Source organism: Catharus ustulatus, chromosome 5, assembly GCF_009819885.2.
Source record: "Catharus ustulatus isolate bCatUst1 chromosome 5, bCatUst1.pri.v2, whole genome shotgun sequence".
Taxonomy (NCBI): domain Eukaryota; kingdom Metazoa; phylum Chordata; class Aves; order Passeriformes; family Turdidae; genus Catharus; species Catharus ustulatus.
In genome coordinates, this window is record NC_046225.1 from 73,939,356 (window position 1) to 73,967,153 (window position 27,798).

At 45.7% G+C, this 27,798-nt stretch overlaps 1 protein-coding gene across 1 annotated transcript in view; it reads right to left on the bottom strand.

Moving 5' to 3' along the window:
- Positions 1 to 27,798, bottom strand: part of SMOX (spermine oxidase) — a 49,527-nt gene that overhangs the window by 12,661 nt on the left and 9,068 nt on the right. Inside the window, exons 2-3 of the mRNA XM_033060379.2 lie at positions 10,730 to 10,964; positions 6,323 to 6,549 (exon numbers count right to left, since the gene is read on the bottom strand). Of these exons, the coding sequence (XP_032916270.1) occupies positions 6,323 to 6,549; positions 10,730 to 10,937 (435 nt within the window). The 5' untranslated portion in view covers positions 10,938 to 10,964. The remainder of the gene's footprint in view (positions 1 to 6,322; positions 6,550 to 10,729; positions 10,965 to 27,798) is intronic.

Sequence of the window (27,798 nt, forward strand, 5' to 3'; positions counted from 1 at the left end):
GCTGCTTGAGCTCTGTAAGCAGATAACACACTCACAGGACAAGCAAAGCCCTGCTAAAACCCAGTCACCACTTGGCTGGAGGAGAAGTGAGCCTGGCTATGTTTTTGTTAAGCATTATATTCTTCACTGCCCCACAGGGAGGAGAGCAGGAAGGAATAAGTTCTCTGTGCTGTACCCATCAAGGAAAGTCTTTACTGGAGGTGCCATCCCATTGATCAGACAGCAGGTAAGTTTAATCACATCAGGATTTCTTATTTCTCCTGTTATTTCCTTGCTTTTCAAGTTCAAGAAGCATTTGGACAACACTCTCAGACACAGGGTGTGATTTTGGGGGTTTTCCTGTGCAGGAGCTGAGCTTGATGATCTTCCTAAGTCACTTCCAGCTCAGGATATTCTGTGATTCTTGGGGGTACTGAACCATCTGAGGAAGAACAGGAGGCAAAGCTGTTGTAGGTAAGAAACAAAAGGAAAAACAACAGCAGGTTCTACATTGAGAGATATGTTGTCACAATAAATGAGTGAAAAGGATGCTCAAAATGTGTGTTTTAACAAACAAGAGCAGCAAACACATCCTGTGTAAGAAGCTGTGGAAAAGCTTCATGAGGACACCTCATTTCAGGTACATTTCCAATGAAGCAGGAGCAGAACTGTGCTGTCTGGAATTGGAATTATCCAAGCTTTCCTTCCCCAGGTGGGGAAAGCATTGTCACCCTTATGGCACCACCACTGGGTCACTGGGAACAGGAATTTGTAACATCTGAAAACCCATACTGCTACAATCATTTCAGCATTTCAGCAGCAAGGGTTCCTAGGAGTAGAAATGGGCTTTCCCTCAAAGATCCTGGGGAAAGGTAAGAATGACCTGAAAGATTCTGCTGGTTTTCTAGTTAACCCTTCAAAATTTCCCTGCATCCAAACCAGAGCTCCATGTCCAGCAGCAAGGAGAGCTACACCACAGACAGTCCACACAAACTTTGCTTTTCTATTTTCACACAGCTGATACAAGCAGGGAGCAAAACCAAAGGACAGACTGCATCAACTCCCATCCCTTACCACTGGCAATCTCACATCCCAGCAGGATGACCTAAACATTTCTCACCCTAAAGCTCCCCTGGCTTGGGACAGAACAAGTGGCCCTGGAAGCCTGTCTGGAAAAAAAAGAAGTAAAAGACAGAGAACATCTCAAGTAGCCACTAATTCTAAGCAGTTTTCCTTCCCTCATTCTGAGGGAATTCACAGAATGGTTTGGGTTGGAAGGGACCTTCAAGCCCATCCAGTCTCACCCCTGCCATGTCAGGGATACCTCTCACTAGCCCAGATTGCTCCAAGCCGTGTCCAGCCTGGCCTTGGACACTTCCAGGGATCCAGGGGCAGCCACAGCTGCTCTGGGCACCCTGTGCCAGGGCTCAGCACCCTCCCAGGGAACAATTCCTTCCCAATATCCCATCCATCCCTGCCCTCTGGTAGTTTGAAGGCATTCCCTGTGTCCTGTCCCTCCATCCCTTGTCTCCAGTCCCTCTCCAGCTCTCCTGGAAGGTGCTGGAAGGTCTCCCTGGAGCCTTCTCTTCTCCATGCTGAAGAACCCAACTCCCTGGGTCTGCAGGACAGAAGGGGTTGAAGGCAAGAAATGACAATGAGTTAATTGAATGTCCATAGTCCTAAAACACCTTCACTTCAGTTTCCAACTTCTATCTTCTTCCTGACCAGCTTTGGGACATGCCACAACCAGGGTCTGTGCAGGGAACGTGGATTCCAGCAGGGATGTCCCCTCTGTTACCCACAGGCTTCCTCTTCCACATGTTTATTTACTACCTACGTGCTCTTCCACCACAGGAAAAGGCAATTTCTTAGGAAGAACAAAGCTAAATAAAGAAGTTTCTCTGCACTGAAGGAGGTCAGGAAAGCACATCCCCATCCACACTCCTTCCTGTCAGCGCCGGTGACGATGCCCAGCATTGTCTTTTTCTCATTTGGCTTAAAAACTGCTGTGACTTAATCCCTGTCCAGTGAAAAGCCCTGATGGAGACAGGGCTGTGCTGTTCCCAGGCCAGACATCTGTCAGTGCAATAGAGGCAGGGAGGGAACGGTGACTCTCGATGGCCCTTTGCTCCTGCTTTCCATGATAACTGCAAGGCAAGGCACTGGAGCTTAATTGGGGATGGCAGGAAGCCCAGCAGGGGTGGGGGTGAGGAGCACGGATAACATTGTCACTCTTTGGCTGCATCTCTCCCCCAGAAGCTGTTGCAGCACACGGGAGAAAGCTGACAGATAACAAGGCCATTAATTAGCTGATTGTTAAAGGGAGGGCTCCTGGGAAGCAGCTCTTCAGGGACTACACCCTGGCTGAAAAGCTGGAGTAAAAGCAGGCACTTCTCCTAAATCAGGCTGGTGATGCACTGGGTGATTTTCCAGCTGCATTTAACCTGTCCAGGTCACCACTTCCTTCTCACTTCTCACTAATAGCTGGGAATCAGCTTTAAACACCTCTCTGGAAAGGGAAATGAGGACTTAGCAGGGAAACAGGAACAACTCAGAGATAAATTGTCCTGTTCACATTTTCTGAGTTATACACACACAGACCCAAAGGTGCACACATCACCCTCAGAGGTCCCACTCTTCCTGAGAGTCAAGCAGATGTGGGATAAGCAAGAAAAGCCAAAATCCTCTCCCAGCCCCAGGATTTCCCCAGTTATCCTAGAAGGAATGGGTGGAAGGTGGGAAGATTACAAACACATGATGTGGGCATCACACCCTGGGGAACCTCCCCATGTTGGTGCCTCTTTCCTTTTGGGGACTGACCAAACAGTGACAATGACCCTGAGCAGTGCCAGCCCCACACAGCACACGGTCTAAGAAGGAAAATCCTAAAAGTCCTGCCCTGTTTCACAGTGTGTCCCTTGGCAATGTGTGTTTGGGAATCCTCTGCAGGACTGGAGACCTTCCTTGAAGGCATTGCTGTCCTTCCACAAGGGGAATTCAGGTCACCTCAGTCACAAGCTCCTGGCTGACCCCAGAGCAGGGGAACAGCCTCTCCCAAGGAACTTTCTGCTGGAGAAATGAAGAGCTCAGCAGTCTTCAAGCAGTCTGATTGTTCTGCTTCCTTGTAACCAAATAAAGTCTTCTGTGAGACATCCCTACAGCTATTACAAATTCAAGCTACTGCAAACAAAAAAGCAGCAAAACTTGTATTGAGGTAGAAGAAGCCAGCCAAAAAAGATTGGATAAGTGCCTGGAAAAAGCCTAAGGACTTTCCAGATGAATTAGTGAGGCAAAGCTCTGGAGGTACAGGGGTGCTTTGCCTCTCACTCCAGGAAAATTCAGCACAGAGAGACCCTGCCTTGCTAAAATCCCATTTCACAGACTCCACATGCACAGTGAAACTGAAGAGAGACCCCCTGCACTTTGAATTCACTTTGAATTCCCTAGAATTTGGTGTCCAGATGACAAGATAAGCAGGGCTAGAGAGTCCCAGTGGAGAAGCAGAGCAGAGGGCACAGGCTGGAGCCCAGCAGCAGCTGCAGGGAGAGGCAGGCAGGGTGTGAGCGTGGGGAGCTGGCTGTGCATGCAGGGCAGGCCTTTGGAATGGTGACAAATTTAGCCTTGCTCATTCAGGAATGCATTTTCCACTGTTCATGCCAGTCCTACATCCCTGATTAGGCTTTGCATCCATCATGGGTTGCTGGCTGTTTTGTGGGGGGTTCTTTCTTTTCAGCTCAGGACAGGGTGTGTCACAGCCTTGGCTGTCTCAGCCTCCTCTGAAGGGATGAGATGGTATGATGGTGGGATTGCTGATAAAAACCTGAGGAAGGCCTGGGAGCTCAAAGGAAGGCCCTGACCTCAGGATTTAGTGATCTGTAGATGACTTTTTACAATGGACAACTTCAAGATGCTTTAACAAAACCAATCATAAAACCTACCTCCCAAAAAAAAAACTAAACCCAGAGCTGCAAAACTGAAAATTCCTCCTCAGCACTCATTTCACCACCAGTTAAAGCAACAGAACTTTGACCAAAAAAAAAAAAAAAAGATGAAATAAACTCTAACAAACATGCAAAAAACTCCCCACAGAATCACAGAATGGTTTGGGTTGGAAGGGACACTGAGGATTGTATTGTTCCAACCTCCCTGCCATGGGCAGGGACATCTTCCATCAGACCAAACTGATCCAAGCTCCATCCAGCCTGGCCTTGGACACTTCCAGGGATCCAGGGGCAGCCACAGTTTCTCAGTGCCAGGGTCTCACCATTCTCACAGCAGTGTTGGGGAAGTGGGGGACACCACAGAACACAAACCAGAAATGCCCCTGGCAGACTCAGCATGTGTGGAACACCCTCTGCACTCTATGCCAGAGGAAAATGTCCCCAAAGCCACACACCTGCTGCACATGCCCCTGGCTGCCCTCCCTCCAGGGTACTTGGTATTTCCTACAGCCATTTAACTGGGTATTTTTACAAGATCACACAGCTTGCCTGAATTCCCACCTTTCCCAGGCAGAGCAGGGAATAAACCACAGCCAAATCTCTTCAATCAGCACAGATCCTCCAGCCTGGCACCCCAAAGAGGCTGGGACAAGCAGCTCAACAAAACCATGAGCTGCTCCTGCAAGAAATTCCAGCAGGCTTGGGAGGAAGGCAGAGAAAGCCCCTCCCAGCAGGAGCAATTAAGGGGCTGGCTGATGTCCCCTGCTTGGCTCCAGCTGTCCTTTACATATTTTTTATCACCACGAGTGGCTGCAGACATTTTTACAGGCCATAAACGTGAAAGCCTTTTCTGTCTCCTAGAGATAAAGATATCCTGTGGCAATGATAAGCTAATTAGGTGTTGTGTAAAGAAGATTAACTTTTAATGTGCTGTTCTCTCATGTCACTGGCTGCCCCTTTCTCTCCTCTTTAAAAGAAAGGGTAGATTTACCGAATTAATCATTTCTAAAACACTGGTACCTTGTTGTGGCCTTTATCTTACTGGGTTTATCTCAAAGTTAAGAGGCTCTCATCTTTGTATTCCCTTCTCATTTTGGAGTCTGCCCTCCCTTTGCTGGAGATTTTCCTATCATCTTCCAGACAGGATGGTCACCAAGCCCTGCAGGCACTTTGGCAGTGTTCCATTTACATAAATAATGCTGCTCACTGCAGTATTTTTTCATTTACTCTTTCTAGCCCCAGTTGCTGTTAATCTTCCTCCACACATACCTCACCTGTCTTTTTTTGCTGCCTGGAAAAATTCTCATTTGTTTTTTAATTCAGTACTATGAAAAACTGTTCAGATGAATTATATCCACCTTCATTTGTCCAAGATGTTGTCCACACGTTGACAAATCCTTCCCACAATGAGATTTCTTTGAAATTCCTACTACTCCTCTCCAAAACTGAAACGATTTTGTGCCATCCCATCACCCATTCCAGTTCAGAAACACAGGACAGTGCCAAAAATATTTTCAAATTTAAAAAAATCCTCATTTCTGCTCCCCACCCAACTCTTGATAATTCTTTACAGGCTACAGTGACTTTTCTAATGCTCCCAGCCATATTTTTAAACAAAGTATGCAAGAGTAACCTGAATCTAGTGAGTGTTCAGCCAAGAGTCAAACACTGAAGTTTGCTGTCAGATGAAAATCTGAAGGTTTTAGGCACGGCTACAGCCTGATGAAAATATTCATGTTTTGTTCCATTTCCTACAACCCACTGAGAGATCACATTACCTGGAGGGCCAGACAGTCTGCACTGACCCCTCTGAATGTACTTCACAAGCAACATTAAAAAAATGTGTGTGGGGAATAATGATAATTAACTTTGGCAAGCAAAAAAGTTAAAATATCCTTCAACTGAAGTTCATGCTGGTCCGAATCTCTCAGAAAAGATGCTCCTTTCTTTCTGATGCAAAAAAACCCCTTACAATTCCTGCCCCACTGCACTGACTTTCACAGCATTTCATAGTATTTGTAACCAATAAAAAGTCCCAGGGATACAATATTTATCTGGTTGTTTCGAAGGTTTTGCATTCTGCTTTGTTGAGCAATTTGATCCCTCCACTACACTTTTAATTAAGTAGCAACTTTCTCCACCAGAAATAGTTGCTGGAAGTGATTAAATGGATGACAAACATGGAAATATTGTTATTCCTCACCACAGAGTTAATCCCACATCAGGGACAAAGGGGGTGCAGTGATGCAGATTAAGAGAAAATTTAGCGTTGATTTTTTTTTCTTCCCCCAAAGAAATTAAACACCGCCGTTTTTCTACCTTCGTCCTGGAATGTTCTGACTGCCAAAGGGTCTCAGTGTTCCAGGCAAATCTACCACCTGAGCAAGCAGCTGGACACCAACCTCGTTGTATAAATCACTGAATTCTTCAACCACATCTTTCGGGATCCTCTGCCCGTTGTTGGTGAGGTGATAAGCCACCCCATTCTTGGAGTAAAGACTGATCCGCCCAACGCTCCTCTCGCTGTCTGTGGTCTCCTCAAGCAAACCATTGTCTTCTGCTAGATGATAGACTGGGTTTCCATGTGAACCATGAATCCACGTAGCTCCCAGTTCAAAAGTGGCATGCCCTGCAGGAGAGGAAGCCAAATTGGTTAGGGAAGCCTGTTCTCCTCAAAGCTTCTCACTGCTCAGCCCTGAATAAAATGTGCAGAAGCAGAACTGCCCAAGGACAACACGTGTGAATATCCCTTAAGGGAGTTTTTTAAAGACAATGCCAGCATTCTTCAAACTGGTCCTTTGGGATACAGGTTTGGGTACTGCCAGAAGGATGGGATGTTGCAATAAGGATCCACCACAGTGACACACCTCTGATACTTAAGGAAAAATTCAGCCCCTCTCAGTTTCCAGTTCTCATCATGGGAGATGTAGAAAAATGTGGATTGCAACATTGGCCTGAATACTGAACCTTCTCTTGTGACTAAAAATGGTTGTTATTTACAAATACACCTCAGATTAACTGCAATAAAAAATGCATTTCCATTTCCCAAATGAGTAAATAGGCTGTATTTTACTATTTATGCCTTTGGAGATTTATATATTTCAGGTTCTTTAAAAACAGGCACTGTCAGCCTAAACACCAAATGCATTTTGTTTTCATCACCTGTACTCTCTGCTTGAAAAACACAAAGAGTTTGGTCACCCCACTCTCCCCATCCCTTACAAGTATCAGGATTTGCACCATGGCTTTGTCCCCCTCAAATCCAGCACTGCCAGACTGGGCTGACAGCACAGGGGGATGTTCAGCAGCTGAAAGCAGGCACTAAAAATAAGCTTGGGTTGTGTCTTCCCCCCATGTTTTGATAGATTCTCAGAAGGCCAAAGCTGGTTGAAGTCTGAGCTGGGCATCTCCCAGCATCCCCACAGCAGTGTGGGAATGCCTGATTAAGCAGGGTAGTTAATAGGATCCTGCTTGATGAAGAAAGGATGGTGCAGTTCCCAGCTATCATTTGCTGTTTAACATGTAAATGTATGCTCAGGCAGAGAGGCACTGCAGCACTGAGCTGTGCTACAGTCAGGTTTCAAGGGTGAAAGCTCCAAGGAATGCTGTTCCCTGGCTGAGCCTCTGCCTCTGAGGGAAGCTCCATGGATCTCATTTTCCAAGCAGCCCCTTTGTCAGGGAGAACTGTGCTGACTGCCCTTCCAACCCTGCAATACAGCACCAGGTTTCTACACCACAGCACCTTCTTCAGAGAGCAGCACCAACACACAGATGTGAATGCTTCAGGTGCCACCAACTCCAACACATCCCAGAGCTCCCAGCCAGGTGGAACTGCCTGAAGAGGCAGCCAAAGAACAGAGCTCATCAATATTGCAAGTGGCAGTCCCCTGGTTAATGCAATCCTCCTGCAGCTCAGCCCATGGCAAGGAGCAGCAGGAATGCAGGAGCTTGGTCTCTGCTGCACAGCAATCCTGCTGGAGACACCCATCTTGGAAAGAAAAGGATTTGCCAGCAGGTCGTGCTGCTGCCTTAGTGCTTGGTGACAGTGGTGATGTGTTCCAAGTTTTCCTGTTCAGCTGTGTGCAACATAATCAAATATCAACAAATTAAAAGCTAATTCTTGCCTGTAATATTCATGTTCAATATCATCACTACCAAGCAGATAAGCCAGGTCTTACCAGGTGTAAGTTAAATGATTCATTATTTAGAAGTGTAAAATTAAATAAAATACTTTTAAATAGAGACAGGCAATTTACTTTCAGGGCCTTAAAGGATTTTAGGCTCAATATTAATCTACTTGGAATGAATCATGCCAAACAACAAAAAAAAAAAAAAAAAAAAGAGAAACACACAGACTGTGCATCAAACCTCCTGGATACAAATAGCAACTTCCATATTTCCCTTTGCAGCCCTGGCCATTCCTTGGGTATCCTGTTGTGAAATAGCTGCAGTGGACACAGATGTCATAGGTCATGTGCAGGAAACACACAATGCACAAACACAAAAACCCTCTGCCTCACCTGTGCTGGAATCAGACCTCTGAATATTCAAATTACTCCCCGGGGCTGAGAACAACAGTCTGTGCACTTGAGGGAAAATACTGTCCCCTACAAGGTGTGGCTCTTGTAAGGGGGAAGGATTCAAATATATCCCAAAGAAGGTGCCACAATGCCACAAAATGGTTTGGGATTGGAAGGGACCTTAAAAATCATCTCACCCCCACCCCCTGCCCTGGGCAGGAACACCTTCCACTATCCCAGGCTGCTCCAAGCCCTGTCCAGCCTGGCCTTGGACATTTTCAGGGATCCAGGGGCAGCCACAGCTTCTCTGAGCAACCTGTGCCAGGACCTCCCCACCCTCACAGGAAAGCATTTCTTCCTAATTAGATGCTCTGCTGAAATTTAAATCTTATCTTTAGTCAAGTGTGCAGACAGGGGAGAGGCCAGAGCCAGAGCACAGATCCACCTTGGCAGAGAACTGCAGCCCACACCCACACAGGGCAACCTTGAGAGCTTGCACAAGATAAGAAAAGACAGTTTGTAATTTGAACAAATTATTAAAAGACTGAGACTTTGGATGCCAGTCTCTGCTCTGCAACTAACAGTTGTATCTACAAACTCTGAGATAGCCTCCAGACTGAAACACCTCCTCTTGTCTCCTGTTAATGAAAAGGTGTTAATGAGGAGGAGGTTAGTGGTGAAGGTGGGCAAAGATAAGAGAATCAGTCTGGGTACTAAAACACCAAAACTATTTCACAGGTGCACTGGGAGGATGATCTGTTGCTCCCCAAAGATTTCAGCTCTTTCACACTTCCCTCCTCTCAGGGGCACGATCCAGGATATTTTTAATATAGCAGATTGTGAGTAAAGGACACACTTCCCATCCTAACCTCCATGCCAAGTCTCAGCAGAATGTAAAGTGCCCTACTCAAACCCCTGGAGATTAGATTTTTCCGACTGCCTTTCCATCGGTTTCCCTTCTGCAAGTTCACAGGAGGCTGCTGTTTATTTACTGTGGTGAGTTTAGAATACAGTAAGTGATATAAGCACCTAAGAAATAAAAAGAAAGCAGAGCAGCAAGAGGGCAAAGTTAATACCCAGAGTGGGATCAGAAACAGAATTAGTTAATTGAACTCAGGAAAGCAATTCAGGAAAAGCTGAGAGCTTTATGCCTCCTGCAGAGAGGAGACAGGCAATGTCCTTCTGGATACCAGGAAAAGCTTCAGTGACTCCTGTGCTGAGAAGGACAATGTTTGTTCCTGGAGTTTTGCCTGTAGAGATTTTTAAATTGATCTGGCATGCAAATATCCAGACTCTGCACCTTTATAACATGCAAAGAAAGGAGGCTGCAGAGGCAGGAAAGCTGAAAATCAGGATAAAGGGATACACTGAAGATGTTTTTCCAGCAGCCTGATTCCCAGTGGGTAGCGCCCTACACAGTAAATTAGTTCTAGGGAAATGAATGGGGTTGTTTGTGAAGCAGAACAGCTCGGGGTTTCCCCTTTCCAAGGGCTCTAAGCCCTGAGAAACAGCCCTTCAACAGCCTGGAGATTTACAGGCTGCTCTGGGAAAGAGTCAAGCTGGAAAACCTGGGTGGAAACCATCTGCATACAGTTACTCAATCCCAGACCTGTTACACAGAGCTCTTCCTGTGCGAGAGAAAACAACCACCCAAATCTTTTATTTCATGGAAACACAGAAAGCCCTGGGTCAGTGTGACTTTCCTTTTGGTCCCTGGTGGTATTTACCAGGAGCTGAGAGCGCTAATATCATTTAGCTATCTCTCAGAAGCTCACATTTAGCCAGCAGAGAAAAACTGGAGATCTTACTTGACGAGCTCTTTGTTTCATGAGAAGGGAGTCAGGCAGGATTCTCTCAGAACAAAGGTTTAGGGGGGATTCAAACTACAGCCAATAAAAGTTTATACAAACAACAGCATCCAATCTAAGTGAGAAGTTCTAAAGGTGAACTGACCAATTACACAGACTAATTTCTAACCAATTATCTTCCAAAGTGTTAAGAGAGCGACCAAATTCTTAAGGAATTTGGCCCGACCTTGGTATCTAGGATACCTTATCTATTACAGCAAGTTCCAGGGGCCAGGGGAAGATGGCTTTGGAGGAATTGTATCATCCACAGGTCAGAACTGAGACACGAGACAGCACAGAACCACCCTGAGAGTCACCCAAGGATTTCCATTTTACCCTCCCGACACCGCTACGCGCAATCACAAAACGAAAGCCCGGGCTTAAATTTGACCTGGTGGGCACCCAGGTGCCACCAGCAGCCCTGTGCAGGCACGGCTCTCACCGAGTTGGACGCTCTGCACGCGGCCCCCGATGCGGTCGGTCGCCTCGAGGACTGTTACATCCGTGAATCCGCTTTCCAGGAGCGCCTTGGCTGCCGACAGGCCCGCGAGCCCAGCACCGATCACGACTATTCGAGGCTGTCGCTTTCTCTGTAGGCCACTACTAAGAGGATCATCCGTGCTGTCTGCAGATATTTCACAACTTTGCATGCCGTCCAAGCTCTCTTTCTAAGGAACCTGTGGGAGGAAGGAGGAAGCAGGCAGGTGTGTTCAGGGAGCTCAGAGCCAGCTTATCCTCTGAGGTTGTTAAAAGGATCCAAAAATTAAGAAGCCCAGTGAATCAGACCCAGCCTTCGACATGAGATGCACAGAAAGGATAACTGAGGTCAAGCTGGGATGCAAAATAACTTTTATAGCCTGGAGCACCAAGAACTCCAGAAATCTCCACCCTTTCATGCCATGTAGACTATTTCCAAACAAGTCAAAGGACTTTCAGACTCCCATCTTTTTATATAACCTCCAAAAGTGGTAATTTAGTGGTGAAGACTTTCAAAAGAAAGAGAACCACGTCCCCAGTGCTGACAAGCTCCACAACCCAGCAATGAAGCTCCACTTTGCCACTGTGGCAACCACAAAGCCTGAATTTCAGTTCCTCTAAGTAGGGGAGGAGGTAAGGAGGATTTAGCTCAAAGCAAGGAGATCAGATCTCAAACCAGCCATTACAGAAAATGGGACAGACAGGAAAATCTTTCAAGTGATCAAAGTCAACAAGGGCCAGTCCAAAATTTCACAAAATGCAACCCCTGGAGCCAACACTGTCCTGCCACATCAGGGTCAGCCTCAGGCTTAGATGAGGAGAGATTCAAATCTTCACCAGTCCTGGCTAGTCCAAATCTACCCAAATCTCCACCATTCAACTGCTCCTCTAAGCAGGACCCTGTTCTCCTTTGTAAACTCCTAGAAGACACCTTTTTACTGCCATCTCCCCCCATTTTTCAGGTCCCATCAGATCATTTCAGTAGGTGGCACCTTGGCCTGAGCCCATGGTTAAGGTTCAGCCTTAGGGATGACCAGTGCAGGATTTCTTTATTCACAAAAGCCAGCATGTACTTAACTGGTTCTGGGTGGTTCACACCTGCCCTCAGGAGCACAAAGAACAGGGTGCAGAGATTCCTACCCCTCCAGACCTGAGCTGCCATGAGTCCCAACTTGCAAAGGATAAACACACAGCCCAGGATTTATCAGCCCTGGAATCAGCTGATGCCCAGTGATTTGGATAAAGCACGCACACAATTCCTTGCCTCCCCCTCCTCCCTCCCCAAGCACAAAGACATCCAAGGAGCTCAAAGTGTGCTGCCTCTACCTGTTGCCAAGCTGTTGGATATCCATTCTGAGTTCTTCCTCAGCTCTCCCAACATTTGGCCACTGAAAAAAGATTCCTACTCCTCTCTTCCATCACCAGAAGGGTCGACTTAAAACACTGCTGGCCTACTGCAGTATACAATCACAGGAACTAATGAAGCACAAAGCAAACAGCAGTTTCATTTGGAGAGTCCCTTTTTCTCCAGGATTGTATAGAATTTATGTGTGTTGACCAAGCAATGTCCACTCTCTGGAAGGGAGCTGACACCAGACTGCAGATGGCAGAGATTTAGGCAGTGGCATGAAGAGGAGAGTGGTCCCACTGGAGCTCTGACAACTCTTTTGAAAATGTTTGGTTTCAAGTGGAACAGCTTCAGCTCAATCCACCCTTCTGTGGACTCACCTGCAAGAGGGATTTGCACAGTGTGTGCAAACTCTGATTCTGCCACTGCAGCTCGTCCCAACGGGCCCTGCAGCAGCTCCAACGGCCGCTGCAGCGGCTTCCAACGGCCACAGCCCAACAGAAGGAGGTGATCACAGAATTCTGATGGATGGGACCTTCCAGCTCATCCCATTCCACCCCCTGCCATGAGCAGGGACACCTCCACTAGCCCAGGTTGCTCCAAGCCCTGTGCAACCTGGCCTTGGACACTTCCAGGGATCCAGAGCAGCCACAGCTTGCCTCCCAGGGCCTCCCCACTCCCATAGGTAAGACCTTCATCCTAATGTCCAGTCTAAAGCTCTCTTTAGTTTAAAACTATTCCCTGCTTGTTCTATCACTGTCTGCCTGTATAAAAAGTTGCTCTCCTCCTTTTTTGTAAGCCCTCTTCAGGCCCTGGCAGGGGCTCTGAGCTCTGCCTGGAGCTTCCTCTTGTCCAGGTGAACATTCCCAGCTCTCCCAGCCTGGCTCCAGAGCAGAGGGGCTCCAGCCCTTGGAGCATCTCCACAGCCTCCTCCAGACTCACTCCAGCAGCTCCACATCCCTCTGATGTTGGGGGCCCCAGCACTGCAGGTGGGGTCTCACTAGAGCAGAACAGAAGGGGAAAATTCCTTCCCACAGACATTCTACAACCCTGTCTCATTCTCCTGATAACACTTTGATCCATGTATTTTCCATGTAAAGGAACATCTTTTCTGCCATGTATATCCAGTAGAAACTGAAGAGGTTTAGGCCAGTTATTTAATCCTGGCTTTGGCAAGCTCCTGTGAATTCTTCACATGAAAGCTCCAAGAAAATGTTTTTCCTCCTGTTTCAGCATTTTAATACTGGATTAGGGGACCTGTCTAGACAGATGAGAAAATAACAGGGTATTTTGTGTGTACAGAGCCCTGATTTGGAAACCACCCTTAATTAGCCAACAACCTGTACCATATGATCAGGGAAAGGTAATTAAAATACAGCAAAAGCTTGAGCTTTCCACCCAGATCCACACTCCACAGTGGAACGAACAGGTGATACAAATATAGGAAGCCTCCACTACACTTTATTCCAGTATCAATTATTCCCTGAGGTAGGCTCATGAGTGAGACAAGCACATAAAACAGAATCACAGAATCACAAGGTTGGAAGAGACCTCCAAGATCATGAAATCCAACCCATGCCCAACACCTCAGCTAGACCATGGCACCCAGTGCCACATCCATCTTTTTTTAAACACTTCCAGGGATGGTGAATCCACCACCTCCCCAGGCAGACAATTCCAGTACTTGATCACTTTTTCTATAAAAAACTTTTTCCTAATAACCAACCTATATTTCCCTTGGCACAGTTTAAGACCCTGTCCTCTCCTGTTGCCCATTGTGTGCAGTGCTCTCCCCTCAGCACTTGCCAAGCCACCAGCCAGGGTTTGAGCCAGTGAGTATTATCAGGTCCTCTGACATAAAGACAGTTTGGCCTTTTACTTCTTCTTGATTGCCAAAAAGACTTGTTCCTTTTTTATTCTTTTTTTCTTTTCTCTTTTAATCACAGGGTAAGAAGTGTGTTGGCTGTTGCACACTGTGAATCTCTCTCAAACTGTAATTTTACTTTGTGTCTATCTATGAGCAAGGGTAGCACCAAATCACAGCTTCATTCAAAGTAAAATTCCCCTTTTTTGTGTTGCTTACAGCGTTCCTGTGAGACAGCCAACAGGCACTGGCTACCCACAACAAGAAAATATCCAAATACACATCTTCCTTTTGTCTTAAATCATACAGCTTCCATTCTCTTAGCTCTTCAATCCTCTGTGCTTCTAAGTGTCTCATTCAGGATAATTTAATCACTTTTGCTTCCAGATTTGTCTCCTTTTCTCAGTCTCTATCACCATTCTGTCCCTGACTCCTTAGGAGAAATTATCCTCCATTTATCTCCTCTCACTCCTGTCCATTTCCTTCATTAAAAAAAAAACCAAACACCTTAAAAAATCCCTAAAACCAACCCCTCCCAAAAAAAAAAAAAAAAAAAAAAAAAAAAATCCTGAACATAACTATTTTCCAGCAGACAAATCTTTGCAAAAACATATCTTCTAAGATGGGCATCATTCTACCAAGCCATAATAATGGGTTTCCATTCCTGGCATTGGTACCTGCTACAAATTCAGTGGGATGACAACTTGAGGATTTTTTTTTCCCCATTATTTTGCCAGTAAAACCTTGCAGCACACAAGGAAGAAGCCAGAGAATTAAGGCAGTTCACAACTGCTCTCCTTACTACAACAATACTCTCTGACCAGGCAATTCTTCCAAGACCCTTCAGAAAAAGGTTGCTAAGGTTCCAACTACTTAAAAATAGAAAACCAAAATAAACAAAAGCATTTCTCAAGGAAATCTGCTATTCTTAGCTCACCCAACTACTCCTGTGGCAGTATTGTTGTAGCCCTGGTGACACAAAGACTTGGGTAAGGCAATGCTTTGAAAACAAGGTTTACGTGTTTGAAGGCTTGGCTGGAGATTTGGGGGATTGTTTGGGTTTTTTTTGTGATTTTCAACTTAAATTGGTTAATCTTTAAAAAGAGACCTTCCTTCAGACTCTGCAGCACACAGCAGGTTGTCATTTACCCAGGGGCTGGGACTGCTGGCATGGCCAGACCAAATTCATGGTCATCCCATCTCAGCCCTGTCATGATTTCAGGTGTTCAGCTCCATTTGCTGCCCACAGCCTCTCAGGGCATGGAGAGGAGGAGCAATCCATCCTGCTGACCTCTGAAAGGGAGCTTACAGACACTTTAAAACAGTCACCTGACCCTTCTGAGTGCATTAAATTGTGTTGAATCAACAGCCTTCACATTAACAAGTGTAACAGCCAGTCTGGAGGGTGAGAAATGCATCATCAACACAAACAAATTCCCTGCTGGCTGCACACAGCAGCAGAAAATTTAGCAGAACCACTTTATTCCCTGTAGGTTTCTATTTGATGAGAATTAAGCACCATCCCTAATCAGAAAGCTAAGCAATGGCATTGCATGTGTTTGAAAGGAACTTGGATAAAAGCAACAAGAGTCAGCTGAAAGACTAAATGGAAGCACAAGAAATAAACACACTACTATTTCCTCATTATTTTAAGTGCAGCTATTCAAAATACTATCAACACATGAAGGGGCACTGCACACACATGTGTTTATAAGTAGGTTTGTCATCACAGCCTGAAAGTGTTTACAGAGAAAATTTGACACCAAATTAATTCAATCTAAGCAGAGACAAAGTGAGATTGAGAAACCGAGAGCAGAAGCTAGCAAAAAAATCACAACAAAAATAAAATATCTAGTTTTAACAATGACACTAATCAGCTGTTGAAATACTTTTCTCTAAAGACAGAGAGGATATTGGTTGAAGCTTTCAACTCAGGATCCAATCTGTCATAATCATTTACACTCCAGTCCCAGCAGAACTCCTGGCTGTAGTGCTGGGAATTACCCTGCCAATTCAATGGAGATGGCCAGGTTTGAATTGCAAAACAAAATTTTGTGGCCTTTGCACCTCAGGAATCTACCATGATGAAAATAATAATAATAAAAATAATAATAATACCAGTAAACTTTTTGATCCAGAGTTTCAAAAGCCTTTTTTTAATAGATGTAATAACCTCTATTATTTCATCAGTTGCATAAGGAAAAGTGTTTATCTGAAAGCACTGGTAGCTGAGCCCAAAGGTAAAAACTCCACGACAGAAACAGAAAGGTGACTTGTTCAGCAGATGTAAAGACACTGCAGTTGTTGGGCCATTAACTCATTACACAGCCGAGCACTACTCGTACTGAGCATGGCTGTAGTGAGAAACCCTCACCTAAGTAACTGCAATAACATTTCCAATCATCATCTCTAACGCTAGCACCTTTTTCCCTAAGCTGAGGGAGAAGTGCTTGGAAGGATTATCCTGCTTGGAGCAATTTTATCTCCTTTAACACCTTTGCAGACTCAGGCTGTTCGCTGAGCACAGGTCAGGACAGATCCTATCTCTGGGCAGATAAGGAACTGAAGTGGAAGGGATTTCTGGGCTGGCTCCAGCACTGCCTGTCAGTGCCTCCTGTTGCTGTGAGCTGTGGTTCTCCACAGCTCCTGGCACAACCAACAAGCATTTTGTAACTTCTCCCTCCTTCCCCCTTTCATCAGCCTGCTCAGACACAAGCCCATTAATCTTTACTGCCTGTTATTTCAAGATGCTCTTTCCAAGCTCTCCATGCTGCAAACATGTCCAACTGGAAGATGTCTCTTTTTCCCTTCTCCCTCCTTTTAAACCCAGCAGGCTGTACACCAAACTCAAAACCCTTTTCAAAATCACCATTTACAGCCTTTCAGGAGTGTTATTAATTGATCCCAAATCAGTCAGACACAGGGGGTGACACCAGCCTGCTGTTCCAAGCTGCCTTTGTACAGGAGTTGTGCAAACACCAGCCTGGGCCAGCAGCATCTGCAGCTCCACAGGAGCTTTCCTGCACTGGAAGCAGACACCCCTCGTTCACTCAGCTTCCTGCAGAGCTGCAGGAGCAGGGTAATGCTCCACAGCCTTCTCTGTTCATGCCAGAGCTCTTCCCAAACTCAAAAACCTGTGTGACTGACAGTACAGCACCACTGGGAGCGAGGTTAACTGTGTGACACCTGCACATGCTGGCAGCTCACCTCCAGCTGCTGGGCTGAAACCACTTGCAGTGACATTTCCTCATCAGCTCTGTGCTCAGGCTTCATCCAAGGCAGGATTTTAGTGTGAGCAGCTCTGCCAGGTGGATGCAGCAGCTGGAACAAGTCACTCAGCCCCAGCCCAGTGCTGCTCCCCTGTTTTGCAGGCAGCTGCCAGGTGTGGGCAGAGACCTGTTCTGAGAGCTCACAGCAACTGAAGTGGGGGTCAGAAAGGCTCTGCTCCAAATAGGACCAGCACCGTGTCCTTGAACAGTTTTCCAATATTTTAAACAAAGGAGACAAATGCAAAATCCCAGCTTTCCCTATCATCCCCCCCATCACCTCCTCCTGCCTGACCAGAGCAAAGAGCTCTGCAGATGCTGCAGGGGACATGTGAGCCTGAGTGAGCAATCCTGTGTGGTCTCAAGGAAGTTTGGAGTGGAACATCTCCATCATCTCTGCAGCACCCTCTCCACTGCATCCCACACATTTATCCTGTGTGCCTCATCTCTGCCCACCAGCCCTCAGGATGGAAAGATGACCATGCTCATCTTTCTCACCAGAGTGGTACAAGGAACCCAGACTCACAAAAACAAGCCAGCACTCCTCTGCCAACAAGCAGCTCATGTCCTGCCTTGTATTTCCACAGGCAGAATCTGAAATGAAGTGATTTCCACAGAGCTGCTGGAATTTATAGGGGTGGCTGTGAGAGAAAAACAAGCTGGAACTGAAGATAAATGCTACCATCCACTACAATTTATCCCTGTAAAAGCCCAAGCCATCAAGTGTGGCTCAAGGCACTGAAAATGCTGCTCTTACATCAGCATCTACCAGCTCCATTTACAAATTACTGACCCACCCCAGTGAGTGACACCCAGGGAGTGCAGGCTGGATCAGACATCAAGGGAGGGAAGGCATTAATGACATACCAAGTGCACTCTTGGACAGCAGTGCCAAAATGCTTCCTGTTCTTCCCACACACCAACCCTGCAGCTCACCCCCAAAACCCCTCAGCACTGGTTTTCCAATGCAACAGGGACTTGCAGCTCTGTGCTCTTCTCTCTCTGGATACATCCCAAAAGAGACAGGGAAACAGAGCCTGTCCAAACTCAGGTCTCCTTTACATGAGAAGTTTCCAAGCCTTACCTTGATTTATCCCCTCATTTCCTCTCCCACCTCATTTCAGGAGAGACAGGGAAGGGGCCACACCAAATTGTCTCCTTTTCCCAAGCTGGGATGAAGCTGTGCTTCTTCAGTGCACACAAAACAAATAACAAAAAACAAATAACAAACCCTGTAAACTACTCCAAAAGTTACAAAAGAGAAGCCCAAAGCTGGTGGATATTAAAGCTGAGGCCATCAGACCTTATGCAGAATAATGCAGGTTCCTACCACAGCACCACTCCGTGGTCCTGCACTGCTGGCCCACAAAGTGAACCAGAAATGTTTGAGTTCTTCAACAACAACAAAAAAATTGTTCTGAGAAATGGTATTTTTTTACAAGTATGATCCAGGACAGCCATCCCCTTTGCTTCTTTCCACACCACCATCATCCAGGAAAAACACAGGAGGGAGGCAGAAAATAAACCTCAGCACTCAGAGAAACCACTTAGGCTGGAGAAGATCCTTAACCATCACATTTGACATTTAATAATTAAATCTCAATCAATAAAGATGGTGAACAAGTTCCAGAATAAGATTTCCTGCTACTTTGGAGGCACCAGGCACCTCCTTTGCCACTTGATATTCCAGCAACACATTGAGTGTTCCCCAGAAACACTCCACTCTCCAAAATCACCAACTGGGAAAATCTCTGCACTTTTTGAAGGAGATTAAAACAAAACAAAACTAACAAATAAAAAGAAGAAAAAAAAAGTCACTGGATGGTGCTTTTGATCAGGAAACCACTGCACATTTTTGCCACTGTGATCCAACTTGTTTTAATGCCTGCAAATATCCCTTGAGTCAAATGAACTTGTTCAAAGCTGATTCACACCAAGGCTACTTTTTAAATTGGCTAGTTGTTGACAAGTAGAATATATTTAACAAGCCCCAAGCGTCTTGGCATGCAGTATAAAGACTTCCTATTATGAGCTGGGGTTTTTTTTGGTTTTTTTTAAGGCAACATATGGGCAGAGCAGGTTGTCTGCCACGGGGCACTTCCATACAGTGCTTGGCACTGACAGAACTGCACGGATATCCAAAAAATAAACCAAGGAACGTCACGCCAAGAACACAGGGGATGAATCACACCATTTAAAACCCGCTGATAAAATGCACCATTATGTGTTTTTCATCTGAGGGAAAAGAAATGGAAATAATTGTGTTCTTCTGGCTGAAGGGTACTGTGAGAACGTGGCAGGCTCTGCCAGCTCTGAGGGGCTGGGATGGGATCTGCTACCAGCAATGCACCTTGGGCAGCAGGGTAGCATCTTAATTTACAGTGTGGGGATAAAATGAAGGACTGGAGGATTCTCTCCACCATCACAAACTCCTGCTGGAGGCAATCATCATCCCCAAGCAGTTCCCAGAGCAATGGGCTGAGAATGCAGTCTGGGCTATGGAGCTTCTCCTGCCTCTGCACGCAGCAAGATCAGAACTGTAACGCTGTGGTTCGTGTGCCTGAGGCTACAGAACTGCACAGCTCAAAGGAGTTCCACAGCAGCGACAAAAAGAACAGCTCTGGCATGTTCCTTGGGCAACAGAGGAGCAAATCCAGTAAATCCACTGCTCTGCAAATCCCCTGCAGACACAACAAGCACGTGCTGCAGCTGGCACATCAGGATCACCTTGTTTTGGAAGGCTGCAGACAGGCGGAAGGTCCCACCTACCCAGAGGGCATCCCACAATATCCACCCATCACAGAGCCAGCTGTTACAGCCACAGCACTCTCCTGCTGTGTCAGGACACCCTGCAGAGTACAGCACACTTGTGTTCAACCTGCCACAGTGAACAGGATATTCCCATCTTAACCCTGGTGACAGAAATAGTGACACAACAAAGAATTCCTTGGTCTTTGGTTTCCAAATCCTACTGACCACCAGGGATCTACCAACAGCTGGCCAGAACCTAAACCAGTGCATCAAGCTGCAGTTTGGCTCTGCCAACCTCTAACAGGACAGAGGGTTGATAGCTCAGGAACAATGGGAGTTGTTGAACTAAACAGTCCCAAACTGGCCTGCCTTTTCCTGATTCTTTACAAGTTTGCTAGGCTCTGGTGGACCCTTGGTGGGAATTTTTCCTGATTTCCAGTTCCTCAATCATTGGGAGGTATCTGCCACTCCTACACTCCTGGCAAAAGCAAAGCTTGGTGTTTCAGGACTGTAAAAGGAAGGAAAGACAGACAGTAAATTACAGGGAAAAAAAAAGTTATAAGCTAAAAACACTGGCATAATTGATAGAACAATGCTGTAAACAAGCTTCCTGCAGAAGTCATATTGCAGCTGCCAAAAAGAGCTGTACCCTATCCCATTTGCACAACCTTGAGATCTTATCTCTCCCACCCTCCTTCTTTCTCCAGTTGTTTGGGAATCTTAATTCATAAAACTAGCCTTAATTAAATAGGAAATATGCCTGTGTTTGCACAACTCAGAACACAATCGTGTCTCAGTCAAATAAACACTGCTGTCCATATTACACTTGGGAATTTGCTGTGGTTTGGGGTTTTAAATTTGTTGCAGCAAGCTTGGGAGCAAAGTTTCAACAGGAATCTTTTCTTCTCCCATCCTCTGTACCAGGAGGGTGAGACAGGGAACAAATCCCCATGCAGAGAGGCTCAGCACTGGTTCCAGCTCCATGTGTACATGAGGATCATTTCAGGACACACCATATGAGACATGATAGCCAAAAGCAATTATTTTTCCTCACCACTTCTCAGAACCCAGACCTACCAAACTGCCCCGAAATAGCAGCACAGCTCTCGAAATAGCATTATTTCTTCTCTTTTTGAAAGCAACACCCACACTGAATCTTTGATTTTAAGCCATCCCCAAGCAATTACCACATCTTTACCATTCAAGCCACAAGGAAAATCACTAAATCCAACAGCAACACTATGGGAAGAGAACCAGAATTAGCAAAGCCAAACACGGCATGGATCTACTCCCACAGTAACTGGATCAACTTCAGCCTGGAACAGACTAGACGTGACTCCAGGAAAAATATGTCTCTCCAGGTGCAGCTGTATCAAAGAGATTTTCCCTGGGCTCGTGCTTTGCTGGAGCATTAAACAAACCACATGTTCCAGCTCTGAGGCAGCAGACACGTACCCAGGGCTGGCCTCGGCACGCTGCGATTCGCGCAGCCTTCTCCGTCCTGCTGTCTGCACAAACACACAACACACCCCTGCAGCAGCACAGAGCCCAGGGCAGGGGAATTCAGCTTGGGAAGCAAATCCTCAGATCCTGAAGGATGGGTTATGCCTGGCAGACTGGCTGTCTGGTCCCACCTAAAGCTTCCCTCGGAGAAGATGGGAATTTTCCTCATGGGTTTGAGTACAATAAGAAATATTTCAATACAAAAGCAAAAAGATTTTCCTCACTACAGACTGGCTGCAACAGGTTACCCAGAGATAGCCAAAGGAAATCAGCACTGCTATAAAAAATCTCTTACACAGGACCACATCCCTGCTGCAAAGCAACAGGAACAATTCCCCCCGCTGAGTGATTTTCCTCCTGAGTGCAGAATGGAGCAGAGAGCAGAAACAGCTCATGAATCATGGAATCACAGAATAGTCTGGGCTGCAAGGGACCTTTAAAGGTCAAATGATATCAAAAACAAGGAACAGAAGGGTGGGTGAGGAAAGAGATGAAAACACAACAGTGACACCTTCACCTTTATTCCCATCTTGTTGCAAACTTCAAAACAAAGCCCAAGGATGAAATTTTGTCTGGAGATTCCAACAGAACACCTCCTCCAGTCAACTTCTTGTGCTTTGAGGTTTTAAGTGCCTTGCAGGCAAAGAGGAGCCTGGAGTGCTGTGGGATGCACTCCAGTGATGGGTTACCACTGCTGCAAGGTGCCTTTCATTTCTCCTGACACACCTGAACTCAAAATGTTTCTTCTCTGCCACAATCAAGACATTTTATCAAAACATAGGGAAGTTTGCTTTAGTATTGATCCTCTGCATGAAACTATGCCTCAAATAGTTTCACAGAATTGAGATTAAATGTTGCTCAGAAAGAGAATAATTAAATACCACAGGCTGAGGAAAGAGAAAAAAATGTATTTTAGATCTAAGACATTTTTCACAGAGCAGGAAGATTTGTCATATGGTAAACAGCAGAAACTGTGAATTGGGACACTTGTGATTTATCTCTGCCTCCACAGCCTTCCCACGTGACTGAGGTAAAAGAACAATAGTCCTATCCATAACTTGCTCAAAATAAAGCACAATTTCAATGTATTTAGGCAGGAGCTCATTTTATCCAGCACACTACAGTTGATCCTTTCAGTTCCTCAGCTTCACCAAATGTAGAACAGCATAAGCACCTGGCTGTGCCAGAAAAGCATTTCCATTAATGCCTCACATGAAAAGGCATCAGTGTAAGGTATTAAATCCCTACCAGGACAGAGCTATGTGCAAGTCAGATGAGATAACAAGCCACTAAATTTCAAATCACCGCTTGCATCCCTCCCATAACTGCATGCTGAAATCCCTCCAGCTAGGCTGGCATGTTGGCAGGAAAAAAATTGTCATTTCTAAATTTAGCAGACACCTCAATCATTGTGTGATGCTTCAAAAGCAATGGAGATGTAAAGTGGAATTTGTAGGACACCATTTAAACTGAAATGAGAGCTCGGCTCACGGAGCAAAGGCTTTTCTTAATTCTCTTCCTGTTTGGACAATTTGATCCACTTCTTTTTTTTCACTACAACCACAAAGGTCTGTCCTGCAGTGAATGGATAGGCTTTTTTCTGGGATAACTTCCAGGTTAAAGAGAAAGGATTTACACTTGAATGAAACATAGGCACTGTATTTGGAAAATTTGTTTTGAAAACTTGGGAAGGAAGCAAAGCCTCCTTCATTTAAAAAGGGACTCAATTAACATTCTCCAACAAGTGTTCCTATCGAAAGGACAGCATTTGCTGGGGAACATGTGATCTGAAACTTGTCCTCCTCGCTCACAATGTTCCTTTCTGAAATACAGGGCACTGCTTTGGAGAGACACGGGGATCTTTCCAAAGGACAGCCTGCCACAGGCCAGGCCTTGACTCCAGACATCAGATCTTCTGTGACTTAAGCTCAGGAAACTTAAAATAGTGCTTGAAGACCCTACTGAAAACCTAGAGTGACACAATCCTGCTGTGGCTCCCTCTCCAAGGACAGCTCATCCATGCTCAGCCACGAGGGCGAGATGAATCCACAGCGTCGCAAATCTCACCACCTCATTGTCCTAAAAAAACACATCTTTAAAAGAACACACTAGAGAAAACCAAGCAGGTGCTCTGCTTTTTCACCTGTCTGGGTGTGGGTTTGCTCTGTAGCAGGCAGGGGCCAGACAGGACCACCCTAAGGGTTATCTTGGGTTTGTGAAACAATCCTGCGAGTGCTGGGCACGTCTAGAAATTGCCCAGGTAGGAGGAAGAAAACAACCCATGCTATTGTTTTTTTTTCCAAATGAAGAGGGGAAAAAATGCAACTGGCAGTTTTAACATGCACTTTTATTTCTAAATTCCCTTATCAACTGCATATGGCAGAGCCTTCCTCACTCTTTAATAAGTGCAGGCTGAAGTGGAGCCAGACTCGAAGTTGATGATGGACTGAGCCCACGTCAATACCCAGCAGATTTGGATGGGAGACAAAGGCAATATTGGTGTGTAGAGCTACAAAAAACATGCTATCAACACATCCAACACTCTGGGGAGACCATCTGTAGCAGCCCACTCTCCTTCATTTCTTCTGGATGCCTCCAACTGCAGGGTGACCCAGACACAAGCAACAGAAGGGAAGAGTTACCTGCAGCTGCCCCTCCCAGTGCCTCAGAGGGACTGTGAAAGTAAAAACAAGGACACAGGGGCTCTCCAGAGCCTGTCCCAGGAATTTGGCTGCTGAGATACAAGCTGTCCTTAGAAAAAAAATACTGGTTTTCCCTGCTGATCACACTTTTAGTGCAGGCAGTAGATCAGGTGTGGATAATCATAAAAATTCTTCTGTATTCAATCATTATTCTTGAGTTCCTCCTTTTGGGAGTTTGGACCAAATACTCCATGATGTCTTCCCTTCATGCAAAATAAAAGCAATTAAGGGGTTCTAGATAACATTTTCCATGGGAAAGTCAGCACACTTTAAATTCACAGTACAGTGGAATAATCCTCACACAGGCAAGTGCCTTGCTCTTAACCCTTGCTGGGGCCAAACACAGCTGGAAAAGCAGCAGAGGATCCTCTGCTCATCCCACACAAACCAAGCACCAGGTGCTTTGCACAGCTGGGAATCAGCTGCTTGGTGATAAACACATTTAATGCAGTTTACATTTGCTTAAGACAGATTAAGAGGTTGGCTCCTGCCTTTCCTGCCAGCTACAGGCAGATGCTGGACAGCACAAGGTGAAGATACTTTTCCTATGGGGCTAAGCAATAAATAAATTAAAAGCTGTAGGCATCTCATACAAGGCACAGGGCCAAAAGTTGGGCTCAAGTTGAGGTTCCTGTGAAAACCCTCAAAGGAAACCAAAAAACACATGGAGAAGACAGTTCACACAGCCACTCTCCCATTTCTCTGAGCTAAAGATCTTCTTGGCAGATGCATCTTTTGCATCTTTTGTCCCTTGCAGGTCCCTTCTCCTGAGAACAGAACAGGTGGTGACAACTCATGAAGTGTGCTCACATCCACATCTTCTACAAGAATCTGATTTAGGTTTCATTGAAAAGAGGCAACCCACTCCAAAAATTTAAAACTGGGTAACTGCAGTAACTGCATTTTTTCAGGAAAGAAAGGAAGGAGTACTTAATAATCAAATAGCTTCTCCTCTCCATGTACAGAACTGTGGAAGCTTCCTGATCCTGTCCCCTGTGCATCTGCATGTACTGGAAACAAGCTTTAGGACAGGACTGCAAAGTCCAGTATCACACACACAGGATGCTTCTCTCTGTTCTATCATGTTGGATTTAAAAACAGGTATGAAGCTGTACTGCACACTTTATTAAAAAGAAATTTAAAAGGGATTTTACTAGAAAAACTGTGTTTTACAAGGTGAAGTTGCCTGGCCAACAGGGATAAAGTCTGAAAGTGCAGTAACTCCCAGCTCTGGGACTCCAGCATTGATGTAAACACTGCAGACACACAGAGCCTCTGCCTCAGAAAGTTACTGGGACTGAAGTGATGGGGACACAGCCCCATATTTACACCCCTGCCCACTGTGCATCTCCTTGTGTCTATTTGCCCATCTTCCCCTCCCTGCTCCAGAGCAGATTAAGCTTAATATACTTATGCAGTTGTGAAGTGTCCTGCCTATCATCCAATTAGGCAGCTAACGAGATCTGAGTAACAGCACGTAGGCACTGATAACTGCTGCCTGATATCTGCACAGATTAGACACGTTCTTTATGTTCCCAGCCTTGCAGAAAAAAGGCTGGGATTCGTTCAAAGGCTGCTCTGAAGACTGGATTCAGGTAATTGTTTAATTCTGTTTGGGATCCATAAACACATCAGGTTTGTTTCCTCTTGATCTCCTGGAGCTGTCATGGCACAACTGTCCCGTTACAAAACTCCTGATCAATGTGAGACTCGCTCAGTGGAACTTTGAGTGTGGACAGGGGGAGGTCTCATCACCTCTCTGGTCCCTTCTAGCAGCAGAAATCTATGGAGCAATAAAGGATCTGTGTATCACCAGAAAAAAATGTACAGGATTGATAAGGAGATTCAGAAATGCAATCTTTATTAGCGGTGACACTGTTCCACATGGCATTCCCATAAGATCCACCTAAGAAAACATTAATTAGATTAATCACCATTAAATGGCTGCCTGACAACATGCTTCTCACAGAATAATTATCAAGGGTTTGTTATCTCATTGGGAGGGCACTGGGAAGCAGGTCCAGCCAGGCATAAGAGCTGTGCAATATTTTCATTATCAGCTGGGATGACAGACTGGAATTTATGGCTATAAACCCAAGAGATGATTCAGCTGGGAGGACTTCCAAGCACCATGGTGTACAGATTTCAATTTCTAAATAATCTTCATGCACTGGGTCCAATATTGGCACCAGGAAATAATTGAGAAAGAGAAGTCCCAGGTAAGAATGCAAAAACAGGGAGCAACACCCTATTCAGCAAGACTCCAGAAAATGCTCTCAGAGGGTCAAGGCAGAATGGTGACATTCAACAATGTCCCTCAGGTGCATGAAGGCAAAGCCCAAGGGATGAGCCATGGAAAGCACTCAGTTCTGCCTTGCAAAGCCCTGCCCTGAGCTGCTCACTGCTGTGCTTTTTGGAACAGTAAACCTGAGAGTACCTTGTGGAGAAGAACAAAATTAAAGAACACCAGGTGTGAGATTTAGCTGGATCCATTTAAGCCAGAAATGTTCCTAAGAACAGACTAGTGCAGGCAAGCAAGCAGGACACAGCCTGAGGAGAGACCTCTCCTTCCAAATCCAGCAGGAAAATTCAGAGTTTGGTTCCCTTGAATTGAACCTGTTAGCTTTAATCTCTGTTTGAAAACAACATAACAGCCCTCAATGTAGGTAGAAAGAACAAGAGTCCAGGGCTTATCAGCATAGAAAAATGGGGAAATACCAATTGGATGAGTGAAACACACAGCTTTAAAGTGACAGAGGGCAGGGACAGATGGAATATAGGGAAGAAATTCTTCCCTGTGAGGGTGCTGAGCCCTGGTACAGGGTGCCCAGAGAAGCTGTGGCTGCCCCTGGATCCCTGGCAGTGCCCAAGGCCAGCTTGGACAGGGCTTGGAGCACCCTGGGATAGTGGAAGGTGTCCCTGTCCATGGCAAGGGATGGGACTGGATGATCTTTATGGTCCCTTCCAACCCAAACCATTCTGTGATTCCATGACTCTGTGGTTCAAATTTGCTTGGACCACTGAGCTGAAAAGGCAGCAGCCAAAAGACTGCAACAGCTGTGAGAGGGGAATGAGGACTGCTGAATCTGGAGAAGAAATGGAGTTTAGTGGGGGATCCAGTTACTGTCTTCATCTACTTGACTGAGGTTTACTGAGCAGATGGAGCCAGACTGGATGGCAGAAACAAAAGGACAAGAAACAATGGGAATTATTGACAGCAAGGGAAATACTGATCAGGCAGGAAGAAAATATTCCTCACCACAAGCATGGCATCAACCTGCCACTCTTGACTAAAAAAGATCCAAAAGAAGTTCACAAGAAACCTACCTTTGATCCTGGCCCTGTCTTGGGGAGGAGGTCAGATGAGAGAGCTTCCAATCTCCTGTGCCACTTCACTTACTCTTCAGTTCTAAGAAATCTTTATCAAGGAATACTGGAAAAGGGATTTTGCCCAAGAGTCTACATCACTTTATACCTCTTCAGTGCTAGCAAGTACTTCAGACTCTAAAGCTGTCAATAAAATACCTTCCACATGACTAAAGATCCCAGAGTCTGCAACACAGAGGAAAAAAAGGAATGAAACACCAGAGCTTTCACTGC